Source organism: Amblyomma mixtum, chromosome 3 (genome assembly GCF_055824585.1).
Source record: "Amblyomma mixtum isolate Tamu chromosome 3, ASM5582458v1, whole genome shotgun sequence".
Taxonomy (NCBI): Eukaryota; Metazoa; Arthropoda; class Arachnida; order Ixodida; family Ixodidae; genus Amblyomma; species Amblyomma mixtum.
This window is the reverse complement of record NC_143014.1, coordinates 402,364,291-402,380,103: the sequence shown is the minus strand read 5'-3', so window position 1 is coordinate 402,380,103 and position 15,813 is coordinate 402,364,291. Positions and strand designations below refer to the sequence as shown.

At 43.2% G+C, this 15,813-nt stretch overlaps 1 protein-coding gene across 4 annotated transcripts in view; it reads left to right on the top strand.

The window, feature by feature from the left end:
- Positions 1-15,813, top strand: part of LOC149357394 (uncharacterized) — a 38,959-nt gene that overhangs the window by 10,264 nt on the left and 12,882 nt on the right. For 2 of the 4 annotated variants that reach the window (XR_016291814.1, XR_016291813.1), the window contains exons 3-7: positions 6,914-7,028; positions 9,823-9,993; positions 10,579-10,641; positions 11,187-11,261; positions 15,527-15,677. Coding sequence is in view for 2 of the 4 variants with exons in the window: in XM_089584643.1 (XP_089440769.1) it covers positions 29-132; positions 228-350; positions 416-611; positions 1,304-1,345; positions 1,484-1,546; positions 2,572-2,643; positions 3,179-3,216; positions 3,573-3,792; positions 4,126-4,250 (983 nt within the window). In the remaining 2 variants the exon portion in view is untranslated. Of the gene's footprint in view, positions 1-28; positions 133-227; positions 351-415; positions 612-1,303; positions 1,346-1,483; positions 1,547-2,571; positions 2,644-3,178; positions 3,217-3,572; positions 3,793-4,125; positions 4,602-6,913; positions 7,029-9,822; positions 9,994-10,578; positions 10,642-11,186; positions 11,262-15,526; positions 15,678-15,813 lie in introns of those variants that run through there. The other 2 variants (XM_089584643.1, XM_089584642.1) reach the window with 2 other exon arrangements.

Here is a 15,813-nt window from a genome sequence, read left to right as displayed (position 1 = left end):
GTGCTAATTTTATCCACGATGTATGCAGAAAGACGAGAAGACATTGAAGAAAGAACAAAAAGGGTCCTCAAACCGAAGATTAGGGCTGAGGAATGCTCGGATGAAGAAGATCAAAGGAGGAAAGAAAAACAGGTACTGTGTGAACATACATACAGTTGCACATATGCTAAATGCACATGCCGAATATATGTATAATATACCATTCCTGTTATCCCATAATTCCTCAGATATCCAGAAAAAAGAAACAACAAAAAGCAAAAGCCAGGCAAACAACGTATGCCAATATCTTGGATAAGCATCTGAACGATGCTCACCGCAAAACAAAGGCGATGCAAAACGACGAGCAGAAAGTAGGTACCAGTTCATCATTTCTTATGGGACAATATTTTATGTGTTTATCATTTCTATGCTTCAGAACAAAAAGAGGCGCCTCTCCACATCTAGCTCTTCGGGAGATGACGAATCGCTGTGTTCATCGTCGGAGCTGCGGCAGGCAGTTGCCAGCAAAAATTATTGGAAAGAGACGGCCCGGAAACTGGAGGCAGACAAAGAATTCTTAAAAAACCAGGTTGACTCTCTGCAGCGATGCCTCGAGAGCAAGATATTTAAATGTAAGTTCTTCCCGACCTTGATGATTGACAGTGTGATAAATCATTGCAAGAATGAAAAGGGGATTAAATGAAAGGGCTAAGTTATGCTTTAAACTTTCACCATAGTGTGATTAGCAAGCTGACAGATTGAAAAATGAACATTCATAATTTACAGTGCCTGTCAGTTGCTTAATACTTATATGAAAGACTGGGTTAATTTCCTGAATTTATCTTATGGAGTTTGCTTAGGAATCTCATCACCTGCACAATCTTATATTTGATGCATGAGATCAGTCTGGGCTTGTGTATATGAAAGTGTACTTGGAACTTTTGCTGTATGGCACTCTTAAATTTATTGAAGCATGACCAAAATTTCAACTTGACCACTTTGCTTCGTACGTACATAAGCAACAAATGAAATGTGAACACAACTGAAACATCAACAACAAATTGAGATCTTAGCTAGGGGAAGCTCAATACTAGCACAGATTAATTTCTCGAAGGTGTAAGGAGTGTCTTTTAGAAGTTTTAATCAACCTCGCTTGTATTTCCAGTACCTAATATATTTGTTTCTGTGTTGGCATTTCAGTTCTCTTTGCATGTCATTTGTTGCTGAAGCATGCAAGGCAGTTTCTACTATAAACTGATTGTAATTAGTTTTTCATAATGTAAATTGCGCAGTAATTTTTGTAATGCCAGAATTTTTATTACAGTGGCTGAGGAATCTCCTCACGAAGTAGTGAAAAGCTGCAAAAGTAAGTTGGTTCATTTCTCTGCTGTTAACGACATTTAAGTTCATGAACGGCTAGTATATTGTTGACACAGTTTGCAGCTCAACATTTGTTCATGTTTTTTACATGCACAAAATGACGGATGCGAACTTTTAAATGCAGCTCCACCTGTGGATAAGTCTTATGCTAGGGTCCACAAGAGCACTGAGCAGCAACCACAATGCAGTAAGTGCACTTTTATGCCAGGCGTCTTTCTTTAATGTCGCATGCTTAGCCAATATATGTTATTTTTTACTTTTATTTGCCGTTTCCTATAGTCGGATACAACTTAAGAAGGCAGCTTCTTTTCCCCGTAAAAGGATTCCCCTCCATCCAATGGTGTCGGCCAATTCTCATGACTGTGCTAGGGTGACAATGCAGGGAGCGGTGCCACAATGGAAAGAGGGGTCTATTCCTGACTATGGAGGGAGGGGACTATCCCCTTTTATCTACCACTCCCTGCCTTGTGACACTAGCAAGGTCATGAAAATCGGCCGACGCCATTGGCTGGAAGGGAGTCCCTTGACGGGGAAAAGCCGCTGCCTTCTTAAGTTGTATCCAACTATAGTCTGTCGGTATTTCGTGCTGTTCCCTTACCTTTCTATTTTCGGTTGCCTAGCCTATTGTTAGTTCATCTATATATAGGCTAATTGACCTTCCATCATAGTTGCAGTCCATATGATGTAACAGTGTACTGTACTGTGTGCACTATTTTTTGAAAGAGCTAGTAATTTGCAGCCTCAGGTGCACTAGCACAGAGCCGTCCTTGAGAAAAACGTGGAGCTTGCGGGGCTCATGTGCAGTAGCTTTTACACATTGGACTGAAGCATCTGGAATCACCAGTAGATCATTTGTAGAGGGAGGAAGAGAGAACACAGGGATGTTAACCAGAAGGCTGCTCCAGTTGGCTACCTTGCACTGTGAGGGAGAGGGATGAAGTGAGAAGCAGAATCACAATCTGTCACGCAGGCATGATGCCCTCAGGTGACAAAGCGTGAGCATGAAACCTGAACAAAGCTGTTGTGGAAATGCATGTGCCTCACCAATGAACTTTGTTTTTGTTCAATCCCCAATATTTGCAATGTTTACTTTAGTTTTGTCCTCCTCTTTTTACGTATTGCGAGTGGACATGAGAGTAATCTCACTAACTTCCTATATATAGTAATATATATAGCAATGTCAAGTTATTTCATTTGTTTTTAATATTGCAGATGCCCCTGCATCAGTGCAGGCTTCTCCCACAAAGGAGCAAAGTGATGCAGCACCTTCGCAGCCCTCGTGTGGTAAGTTTTCATAACCATTGGTCTAAAACATACCAAAGCGCCAGTAGATAAATGCAGAATGTCCCATGAAAATGCTGGTTTGTGATATAACTTTATTTCTCTTATCTTCAACTGCCATTCTTTGGTGCCTTGCTTTCTGTTGTTATTCTGCTTATTGTTCATTCACTTGCTAATGTCTTAAAAACTTCACTAGATTTAGAGAGTTTGAAAAAGGCTGCAGGACATCCTGCTACACATATTCTGGCTGTCAGTTTTGTACTGCATGTTGTGACAAAGGTGTCATAAGCAAGAAGCCAGCACTTTGTGTATCACTTACAGCAGTGAAGGTAACTATTTTTAAATGGTCAGTGGAGTCTACTGAGCCTTTAACTTTACTAGTTGAATTGTGTGCCATGAATGTGACCTAGGTGATGCTGGTGGCTACCTGAAGACAGTGGCAAACATAATTGACCTATTGTTTATGTGCTGTGAACCTGTTGGGAGGATAAGCTTGTGTTATTGTGATGCATACTTTATTTCTGTGGTTTGTTTGCAGTTCCAGATCAAGATTTCACACACCTCGCGGATGGATCTGTGAGTAGTTCTGACCACAGTGTCTCTTTCCAGTAATCAATCTTGTAGCAGAAGTATCATGTTACCATGCTTGGTTGTTAGCTAAAAATCACATTAATACAATTGTGAAGATACGAGTTTCATTTGCTGGATACTATATTAAACAGAAACCCGCAGTTCTGTTACGTCTTTCGAAACAGCATCCAACTTCTTTTAGAGCTCTTTTCAGCTTATTCCACCAAACAGTGTCTGTAAAAACCTCAGTACATAAAACTTGCCAAGATAGCAGAGTGCTGAATGATCTGTTTTACCTGTTAACCTGTTGCTCAGCATTTATGAACCCATATTACACAAGGTGAAATTCTTATTCCTTGCAGTTCCACCTTGCAAAAGGAGTAATTATCAGTGCTGCAAGTGCACTAAAAATAATGGCAGGCAGAAAGCCAACCATTGTGTGCAAAGACACCGCGCAGGCTATATGGAGCACTGAAGTCCTGGCAACGCGGAGCTTCAGTGGCAACATTGCCCCTTCAAAAAGGGGCCTGGGCGAGCCACCCAGGCAGCAACTTACTCCTGAGAAAGTGGACGTAGTTGCAGGTAAGGAAGAGTGCTTATCCGGTGGTTTGTTGTGTGGAAGTGTGTGGGGCTGCTTTCAGTGGCATGCGGCAGATCATGCTGGGCACATGCTTTGCCACTTATATCTGTATGTTACCTACTGCCAGTGATGTGCGTATTATCATAAGTGCATTCGGTATCTTTGCTATGTGATAATGTATAGTTTCTCTTCATGTTATAGCAAAAAAAGTATTACCATTGTAGTTGCAGCTAGTGCTAGTAATTGCTGCAGGTGTGGAATTTGTATTGTTCATGTGCCTGTCATGCTTAATTAGACATGCAAGCTACAACTATGTTTTTTTTTTGCATATGCAGAGACAGTTCGCTACTGGGGGCGCAAAAAAGGAGTTGACGTGGAACAGACAGTCGCTGCAGTGCCGAAGCTCCTCTCGGAGAAAATCCAAGATTTGCGGAGAGCGTTGAACAGGCAGACAAAATAAATGGTTTCAGCCAGAAATGCCGTAGTGACCCATATTTGCTTAAATTGTTCATCGTATTGTCGCATGTAATTCATTGCATGGTTGCACAGTGAATAGCTTTTGACCCTACATGCATTCAGTACAGGCAGCATAAGTAGCTGAAAATATAAGGTCTAACTGGTGCCAGTAGGAACAAAGAATGTCGCCGAATTTGTTGGCACTAGTCGGAGTTTAGACCAGAAGCCAACTGGTTCCAGCTGGAACTGGAAAGGCAACTGGTTCCAGCTGGAACCGGAAAAGCAACTGGTTCCAGCTGGAACTGGAAAGGCAAGTGGTTCCAGCTGGAACCAGAAAGGCAACTGGTTCCAGCTGGGAATTGTTCCATAACCCAGTTGAACTGGTTCCAGCTGGAACCAGTTAGGATTTTTTCACCTGGGATGGCATTTGGTCAGAAGAATTGTCTTATGCTACATTTGCTTTGGCTACTTGCCTGAATTGATATAAAAAAATGTTGGATATTCGCATCGTGTGTGGTGACGACGAAACAAAACTAGGTGTTTTCTCAGCGATTGCACCGGTGGTGCCATCTCGTTTCAGCCATGGAGAATCGTCAAAGGAGAACGGTGAGGGTTGCTTTTGCGGAAAGTTTGAAGACACTTTTTCATGAAAGATTGAGGGGAGTTTTGGCCAAACTGTTTCTTGTGGTCATTGATAAAGCAGTTGAAGCAGCGTCTTCAAATCCTCTGCAAAGCACCCCCTTCCTTTGCCGAATCTCTACGGTCGACAAACGAGATGGCGCCACCGGTGCAATCGCTAGTTTTGTTTCATCGTCACCGCTGACTATGCCCATATCCGACTTTCTTTTTATCGATTCAGGCAAGTACCCCAAAGAAATTAGGGTAAAAGAATTCTGCCTGCCTAATGCCATTTCTCATGAAATATACTTATAATTCAAAGATAATGACTTGTACTTGTTACTGCATATATTATCCCACACCTTATGTAATACCCCCTAAAGGTGGTCTTTAAGGTGAATAAAGTGAAGTGAATGACACTGCAAGCTAGTATTTCACCAAGTACAGGAAATTGTAGTGTACAGCAGCAGCTCTACATGTTAAACAGCAGCTCTGCACGTTAAACATGACAAACAGCATTGAAATAATGAACAACACTGAAACCTATACTGCAGCCGCTATAGGTACTCCTACCCTTCTAGTAATAGTCCGAAAAGGTACAGTCATGTGTATTAATTAGTATGCACCGAACTAGATATGTGGATGTGAAACATGGTGTGTTGTAGTGCTACAAGGGTGGATTTATGGGTCATTCTTAAAGGGGGCGGTCCCATTTGAAACATGTATTTCTTGCCTGTCTCTCCTCTCCCCTTTCTGCATCCTTCGTGAAGTTTGCGCTGTTTTCGTTATGATTTCTTGGACATTTTTTTTAAGGCTTTCATGCTTTGCATAGGAAATCCTCCCCTGCCATGCTACTATAGGCACCCTCTCTGTTTCTGTCACCTTTATGAGTGGCTCTTCGAGTTGTGATTCAAAAGACATTGTTAGTGTGGTCGTTCATAGTGAATTTTGCATTCATGGTCATGAACTCAAACTATTTAGTATATGTATTTGCCCATCTTTACTGCTGTATGGGAAAGCATTCCTGGCATGGCCAGCCGCACCAAAACACACCATTAAGATCAAACAGTATCCAAGACCACAAACAAAATACTGTAGTATTTTTCTTGCCCTCACTGCTTCAGCAGACGGTACTGTTGACACAGCCAGCTGCCCAAAAATATGCAATGCAATATTCAGATTGTAATATTCAACATCAAGAGCAACATTAAAAGGCAGGTTGAACACTAAGCTGGGGTATGACCATGGATGGCAGCAATATTCATGACTCAGCCAAAAGCAGGCGTGTGCACTCATTCAGCATTTTGATTGTTTGCATACTGCTGTCAAAGTGCCATAAAGTCACACTACAGTTACCATTGGGGTGTAAATGTAACTACAAGTTATTCTAGAATGAGCTGTGGCTTTTTCCTCATATGATGTATGTGTTAACTTTACTGGGAAATAATGAGCATACCGCTAAACATGCACGCAGTGAAAATCCTAATAGTATAGGTTTTGGTGTGCAGAATGACAGTGCATGTAGTGTTATGTGGGATGTAATGTACTGCAGCTGCTGCTGGCCTTTGAGAGATGCTGTAGTGAACGACTAGGAATTTATTTCGACCAATTAGGGTCCTTTAACTTGCACTGCCATCGCAAAACACACGGTGTTTTTTCATTTTGTCTCCACGCGACTGTGGGCTTAGCTGCAAAACGCCACAGGGACCGGGGGGGGGGGGGGCAGAAGACAGTTCTGTAGGTTTGGAAGGCCTGCACAATCAAGCTACGATTTTATCATTTTTCGGTTACTATTGTCGGCTTAACGAAACGAAGCAATTTATGCTTTAGGGAATAGAGAATGCACTAAAGCTAAGCTTGGGGTGAACGTTAATGTATAGCAATCATTTAACGTGTCTAGTTAGGTGAGTTAGGTTTTAGCTGCTGTCAGCAAGGCTTGTCGCATCCTCAGTCCTAATTGACACTCTCTACTTAGCATGCCAAAATTGGTTCCCGGACACTTTGCTCGTCAGTACTGGGAAAAATTGCGGTCTGTAATTACCACTGCAGGCTTCCTGGCTGTGTCTCTTGGTGCACCGGGAATGAAGACTTGCCAGTCTGTGTGGAATACCTGCATCGCGTAACCACGTTGACCAGCAGGCTCTCCATCCAGAGAACAAAAAAGGTAGATGCACAGCGCGTCCACCGGACGCAGTTTTTCAGACGCATGCATGCAGTGCTCACGGAGCACAGATGAACAGAATTCTTTGTATACCACTTCCCTGCAGGGTGTTCTAGTTCTTGTTGCCCTGTGCATAATATTGGACTTCTGCATGAGAGCGTAGAATAACACATCTGCACAAATACGTTTAATTATCTGGAAGCAGCGATGTTGCTACAGGTGACAGCTTGGAACATGAGGTCAGGTTGTGAACATTTTCCCCCACCGTTTAATCATTACTGTTGCTCATTGCGATCAGCTAGGGATGTTTCCAGTTGGCATAAATTGATGGACACAGCAGGCTACGCAGTTCGCATTTTAATTGTATATCTTGTCATGTATTCATAGGCATCGAAGCCATATAAAAAAAGCCACCCGTTCTAACACTAACCTGCTGCGAATTTAAATACCTTTTGGATGCTGGAAAGCGGGGGGCTGCCAGACTGAGTCTGTATACAAGGTATTGTGGGAAGCCCGCCACTAATTTTTTAAAATAGGCTTTTTTTATGTAAAAAGAGGTTATGCAGTATGATAATAGCAGTTTTGGTGAACGTCAGAATACAGGTGAATCAAGGTAATTAATTTGCGTATTAACTAAATTCAAAAAGCTAGCATTTGGATGAGAAACTGATTTTACTACCAGCTGTAGTTAACGTAAACAGCCATGACTACTGCCATACACATTATTCAGCTGCATGCAAGAATAAGTATTTTGATACTGCTATGTGAATTGTCTCCTCGAGTCTCTATGATGAAGCATTTTGTCTCGTTACACCCAAATTCCTTACGGGGTTCACAGCATGTCGCTGCACACTGGAGAGGGAGTGGCATTTAGTGCGTGGGGATCAGTGACATCAAAGGAAAGTTCAGTACTGCTTACGCCTATACAGAACGATGGATAATATGGTCTTTCATATCCCAGCAGGTTCACATGAAACTGATGCGACATGCACACACTGCCATGCCAACATAGGGAGACGACAGCTGCCAGCATTTATTTGTGTGCTGCATAGACGATGCATGTTCACTGCGGTATGCTAGTGCCCAGGTCGATCGTGTCGAATATCTTGCATCACGGCAAGCATGCATGGAGAAATGGGTGGTAAGGTGGCAGCTGCGTCGAGGCCGACGTGTCATACACAGCTGTGTTGGTCCGAGGGAGCTAGGCCTCTCATGGATTGGCGGCACAGGCAAAGCAACACCAAGTGGTCCGCGAACACTTTGGTGGCTTTAGAGGCAGAGTCTATGCAGCAGAATGGTACGCGAGGCGACCCGATGTCTTGTATCATGACAAACTTGCCTGAAGCAGCAAGAACAGAGGCGATAAGTGGACATGCAGCGACGAGGAAGCCAGTGTCATCACCTGCAACTTGCATGTGTGGCAAACCTGCAGCTGCCACTAGGTGGTGGGCAGACGCTAAGAAAGGAGTTCGTAAAATCCATCAGGGTCTGAAGAAATATCCAAACCGATGTACTCCTGTTCGGAAAAGCAGTAATTGTGAATGCTATGGTTTGCCCCTTGGTTCGTGACAGCAAAAAAATGGGATCTCATTTTTCCTTCCTCCTGCTTATGGGACTCTTTCATGATGAAGTTAAAGCAGACAGCTATTTATGCTCCTGTTCAGGCTGATATATATTTACATTGTAGGAATATCCTCTAATGGCTTATATCTGAGCCTCAGCCAGCACGATGGCTTTCAATATGAATTTCTTGTGCATTCTGTTGTGCTATACCGAAGGCATATACGAACTGACCCTGTCGCTCCCTTGGCACTCAGACCGTTTTGTTTGTACCGAGTGCACGCAGTTGCTTGAGCTTGTGCTGTGCGTTTTGGTAGCCCGTACCTTCCTCCACTTGTGAGCCATGCTACCGCAATTGAGCAGATACGGGAAGGGAAAAAAAAGGCTCGTTATGACATACATGAAGGAAGCCAACAATCACCAAAAGAAAGGAACATAAGTGATGCTTTTCTTTTCTATGCAATAGGTAGCCTTTGGTATTCTTGATGCCACCGTTTGATCAGTTCCATGTGGAGCTCGCGATAATACAGAACGGACTACGTCCGCCGCTATGAAAGGAGGTGGCACTGGTGAACACCCTGAAGGTTAGTTTACACTACACATAAATAGCCCCGAAAGCAGAAGAATGGACAGCAGTCACCTAGTGGCAGAGCACCGTGTGCGAGATCAACACCACAGGTGAACAATAATAAAAAAAACATTCCCATGATCCTTGATTTTGGTGGCTTTTGTCGACCTTCAGCTGGGCTTGAGCAGTTCATTGCGTAAGAGAAATTGGAGCTTCACACGAACTGTCCTCCATGTGCCGAGCTTGACCTGGAATACGCACTTTGGTCTGCATGCGGATCTAGCTTTACCTTATTTCCATTTTTCCAAATTCAGTGGTGCATCTATTTTGTCATCAGCCAGTCAAATAGTAGAGGTAAGCATCAAGTCTGTGGCGCAAATGAATAAAGAACAAAATTTGATTACTTGCGGAATCTTCTTTGCTGTGGGGAGGGGGCAAGGCAGGCTTCATTACCTAGGCATGACAACTACCATGATCAAAGAGCATGCGGTGGCTTAAGGCTTAGTATAGGCTTTATTAGGACATTCTTGAGTAGGGGTGCTACTTATCATTTGCTTTGATTTGTAATGTGCTGGTTTTGTTTAGTAACCAGACACAAAGACGGCCTGGGGAGTCTGCCCCGGTTAGCACGAATGGTTCCTCAAAGGATTGTTGCTTTTCCATGTGCAGAGTTGGAAGCCAGAACGGCGCCATCTTCCTAGATCCAGTCTGTGCACAAGCCATGAAGTCCTTGCTTCCCACAAGAAACATTGCGGCATTCTCCTGGACCGATGCTCGGCCTGTCGCAGGTTTTGCGGAACCAGGTCGCACAGTCCCGTGTCCTCAACGCTGGACTACCACGTAATGTACACTGCGCTAACCTTCACTGCAATGGTGCTGCACATGCCCATAGAGAAGAGGGTGTCCTCCTCAGTTGATAGTGGAAGTGACACGTATGGCGCTTCCATGAGCTTGCTATCCTATGCTTGGGAACGGCACATTGGTGCAGTCCTAGCAATGTGAGCACCTTGCTTTAAATTTCATATCAGTTATTGTATAATGGATCCTATCATTTATGATATTTTAAACTAATAACATTAAAGGCCCCGTTACCAAGAAAATCTGGCATCAGCATTGTGAGCAAAAAAATAACGAGCATGACTCTGACAGGTGGCGCCCGGAGAGGAACCTGAAAGGCAGTTGAGTCATGTGACATTGCGTTGTCATCACAACCTGCCTATCAGATAGAGCAAACTGCCCACCGTGGCAGGCACCAGTTACATTAATGATAGGGCGCTCGGGATCAGCATTATATATATTATTTTTGGATGTTTTTTTTTTGTCCAACAGAACAGTTTCATTGTAGGAACATGTCTTTCGTGCATCTGTGTGTCACTTTCTGTCGGGCCAGGAATTTAAGGATTTTGTGTTCTAAATATTTTGCAGACGTCGTCTCGAATACCTACGTCGCGTCAAGGGGAGACGAGAAGAGGCACAACGCCCATCGGTGTGAGTGTCTACGAGTGACCTTTGATGTGAAGAGGAAGACATGAAAAGTTGCACCGAAATCATTTAAGGTCTCTTTGCCAGCACTAACGATAAAAACTTCCAAGATTTAAAGGAAAGGCCATGCCCTTCATTTATTAAAACTTTGGTAGGATATCAGTACCTGACTTTTCTTAACAAGCCACAATCGCAACAAAACCACAACTAGAAACCCCACAAACACCAAGTTGCATTTTCAGCTTTAGACCAAATAGAAGGTAATTGAGGTCATTTTCAGCTGGCATTTCAGTGTGTAAATGATTATCAATGAATTTGCTACAACTGTACAATTTCAAAAGTGGTCCTTTTCACGTGTGTAATGGCTGCTTATGCATTCACTCTTGACCAGGGCAGTAGCTGAGTAAACTTGCTTGACTTAGTTACGTGGTAGATTCTTTTTCTCAGATTTTTAAATTGAGTGCTTTTAAGCTTAGTGGGCAACTCCTCAACTACAAGATAAGTTTAATGGCTGTGTTCGAACATGCACTTCTTCGTTTTTTCCTTTTCAGCTCCCCTGCAACTGAAAAACCCTCAACTGGTGTGAAGGCCTATCTCCAATGTCTTTTCCATCATGAACTACAGGGGTGAGTATCCATAAAATCATTTTTTTCTTTCAGAAGCATGCATGTGATGTTTTATTAAAACACTGCAGTGCACATGCCTCTGGGAGGTGCATCAGTTGGATTAGAAGGGGCAGCTACAGCCTAAAACCTCATTACTGAACTTCAGCACTCCTGATCCGAATGGCGTAAAGCCAAGTGCTCCCTAGATATGTATACTGTATTTACTCGCATAGTGATCGCACCCCGAACTTGCCGCTGCAATTTATGTGCCAAGTTTAGCCGATGATCTTACTTCACAGATGGCATGTGCAGATGACCATCTTGCTCTGCCAGCCGGCATTTTTGTTCTGAGGTTGGTTGAAAAGTTGCTGATGGTGAAACATTGCTGCTGGTTGACCTGCAGTCACACGGGCAGTCTAAACGTGGTTATGCTTAACCGTGGATACCAAACTTAACCAAGTTGCCTGCAACTTGTTTGCGTTTTCGGGACGCTTTTTTGTAATTCCCAACACCACCGCTGCAACTAACTGGATTGACAGCCTGCCAAGTTAGAAGTCTTTCCACTGTCCAGCCGCTGTCTATGTTCGGTGCTGTTCACATCCGTAGCTCTCGCGGTGCAGCTATTCTATCACAGTTCCATCAGAATGACTGGGTGCTCAGCTCCCAGCTGCACCAATCGTTCGGAAAGTGGCAAAGCGTTGTACTCTATACCGTCATTCCCCGCTCCGTCATTCGCCGCTGACTTCAGTGGTTGCTACGAATGTTTTTTTTTCTCTTTTCTGAATGCTTGGTTGCCACGCGGCATAATGTGATAAATAAATCTAAGCATACTTCCACAGTGTTTGTTTTGTGAATTGTCTGTGTCTGCAGTCATGAAATGCTGTTAAATAGAATTCGGCGCAAAAAAAACAGACAAGGGACGAAGTAAGAGACACAGAGACGTTCACGAGCGCTCTGTGTCTCTTACTTTGTCCCTTGTCCTTTTTTTTTGTGCTGAATTCTATTTAACATGCTTCAGCAACTAGCCCAGCAGCTTGCTCTCCTGAAATGAAATGCTGTGGTGTTCTCATTCACCTACAAGGTTTGTGTGTTATTTTGGAATTAAACTATACAGTTTTTAAAGAGCAACACCTCACAACAGCAGCTGTTGATCTTGGTACCATTACTGACAGGTTTGTAGGCAAGGATGCCTTAAGAGACATCAATTTTCACTCAAGTGCCATTTACATCAAGTATTGTTCAGGTGGAATTGCTTGACTCACAGCAAGGTGCTTTTGTTGGCTGTGCATCCATGGGGGGAAGTTAAAAGGCTGCTGCAAGCCTCCTGAATTTTCGCAGATGTGTGTGAGCTGTTAGATTTATGCAAACGTCGCTGGAATTGCCAGTTTTTTGCATGGAATGCACACCACTGCCTTTTCACAAACTGGTATAGAAAAGATAGTTCATATTCTTTTCCTAATAATGCACGGCTCGGGATGTCGACACACCGGCTGCGATGGCTCAGTAGTTTTGGTGCTCGGCTGCTGACCCGAAACACGTGTGTTCGATCCTGGCTGCGGCGGTCGAATTTTGATGGAGGCTAAATTCTAGAGGCCCATGTACTGGGCGATGTCGGTGCACGTTAAAGAACCCCAGGTGGTGAAAATTTCTGGAGCCCTTCACTACGGCATCTGTCCTAGCGTGAGTTGCTTCGGGATGTTAAACGCCATAAACCAACAAACCAGCATTGTAGATCACCACTAGGTTAAAGCATACAGAAGAGAGTGAATGTGCCGTGATGTAAAATATAAGGATTTAACTGGTTTTTTGCTTTATTACATAGTACACCTATAACTACCTTTTGAGAAATGAACCGCAGTTCGCCACTCTTAAAGGTTACGTTTCGAGTCACCAGAGTTGAAAGGCACCCAACGAAACAGCTTTCCTGAAAGTGTGGCTGTGATACCCTGTGCCTTCTGGAAGGTCGATGGTACGGGTCCGGAGGAAATCTAAAGGTGTACACGAGTTTCAATACCATTGGCAGTTGATCGCTGATTCATAAGTGATATGATCTCGGAGAACCTGGATATTGAGAGCTGCTACAGATAATTTGGTATAGACCTCATATTTAGTGCAGTTTTCTATCTGAAACAGAGCATGAACTAGGTACAGCTTACTAGATAAAAAATCTGGTTATGTTGCACAGTGAGCATGTTTTGTTCAAGTACAGGCACTTTATTAACATTTTTTTTGCTAAAAGTTTGATTGAGATTTCTTTACTGAAAACAGGCTAGACTTGCGGCTGTGCACTTTTTCGTTTACACTGTTCAAGCACTAAAATAGAGCTCTGCAGTGCGTATTTATCCTTGTTGGCATAAAACCTCAATGAAAAACAACTTTCAAGCGATGGAAAACATGTTTAGGCATCTGATTGTTTGTTTCAGATGTTAACATTCATCCAGTTTTGAGTAAACTGTATTCTGAATTTTATACTGTATTTTTTATAGTTCTGGCTTGTAACTTTTTGTAGGAGTTTCGGATTCAATAAAGGGGGTATAAACTGGTTTTTTGACGCAGTTCCGGTGAATAAATGTTGCCGCAAAGATGAATGCTGCATTTGTACGGTGTATCTAAAATACTGAGTGTTGTTAAGTTACAAGTAAAGAGTTCGAGGAAGGCAGCTGTGTAAATCGCCTGCTCCTGCAGCTCACGTACAGCACTAGAAAGAGCAGCAGTTTTTTTTCTTTCCTATATTACTTGAATGTGTTGCGCTGCCAGTTGTTTCGATGCTCTGTTTGTGATTAAGCGAAAAAGTGGCCTACAAACCTTGGAAAAGCACCCGCAGTTGATCGGTGATGCACTATGCATGTCGCCTGCAGAAACGGAGTGCAGCTTCACCGAATAACTTCGGTTGCTTGACAGGCAAGATGGTGGACCTACGTGCAACTCTGCTACCTTTGGTAGCATATACAGTATTTAGAAAAAATCTCAGTTAAGCATGCTCGTGTGACAAGGGTCTGACCTGCAACTTGTTTGCGTTTTCGGTGCTCAAAAATTTTTTGTAGAAAATTTTCCCCCACATAATGATCGCATCCCTGAGTTTGCGTCAATTTAAAAAAAAAGTGAGATCATTGTGCGAGTAAATACGGTGCTTCTCATACTATGTGAACCTCTGTAAGCGAGTCTTGGTCTCCACCGAGTTATGCTTTAATGAGGCTTCCTTCAAGGATTGTTTTGTAGTTGCATAATGTTCAGGCTTCTTCAGCGCAGCTAGTTCTCAATTGGATTGTCAGGCCGTTGGTTGTCTAAAGAGGAGTCCTCTAGCGACAGTGTTGCCTATTTCACAGTGGCATAAATAAGGATGTGCAGCTGATTACAGTCAAGATTCAGAGCCGTGCCCAGATTTGATAAAACGCGATAGCATTAAGGCTTCTGCTGTGCAGAAATTCGGGTGTCGTCGGCGTGGATCGATAAATAGGGTGGTGTGGTAAATAGGCAGCCAGCCTCACAAAAGCAGCCTAGGTGGGCTACCTGGGTCACGTGACCTTGTGGTGTCATCACAAGCTGCCCACCGAATTGTGAGCAAACTAATTGCCCTGGGAAGTGGCGGCTAAGTTAATGGTTAATCGTGAAAGATTGCACAGCAAGAGCAACTTGGGTCGCAAAAGATTCACCGATGGCAGCACCTGCCATTGCAGGGAAGTGGTGCATCCATTAACCACTGCATCATGGCACAAGGAGTGGTGTGAGGACTCCCAGAGACCTATGAATGTAAAGTTGAGAATGACCAATTCCTTATATATGGTCATTAACTCATTAGCTCTATCGTGTCGTATGCTTAGAGCAAAGCTTAAGTGTTTTCTCCAATTTTTTTTTTATGTTCATTCAACCGATGATGGGGACGATAACTCTTCTACACTGAGTTGTTTCTACGTCCGTTTGTGAAAATTTTTGAAAAGTTGTGGAGCTATCATTTGGCGATGAAAATGTATTGAAAGTTAGGCTGGGCTTGTTGATATTTAAGGTTGCTCCATGCAATTTGCATGCTCAAAATCACTAAATTAAATCTATTCCAGTGTGCATCCAAATTTTAGCAATAATATTATTTTGAATAAATGTCTTATTACATGTATACGTCGATCAGTGCAGCTCTCTTGCGTTTACACAGGTTGCGTTATTCTCTAGGATGTGAATTTCATTCTCAAGTCGGTGTAAGATGATTTTGAAATCTAAATTTATTACGGTGCATGGTCTTCACATGAAATCCTTTGCATGCCTTCATTTACATTGGTTTCTTCTTGCTGCAGGATGGCCTCCGACATCAAAGTTGATGGGAAACAATACGCAAAGCCAGCGTGGATTGCGGCAGTCTCCAACCTATTCCACTAGAGGCATGCTGTGCTTCAAGGGCAATGAAGCTACTTATCGGAATGTAGGGTTCACTTGAGCCATCGCATGGTATGTCCCAGCTGCAGTCCAGCTTTCTCTTGGATTCGGAATTGAGTAACTTTGGAGCTTTTACTGCTGCTGCATGCCTCCCTAACGTTTACTAAGCAATAAGTGTCGAAGAAGGTGCAGGTCAAGAGATTTATTT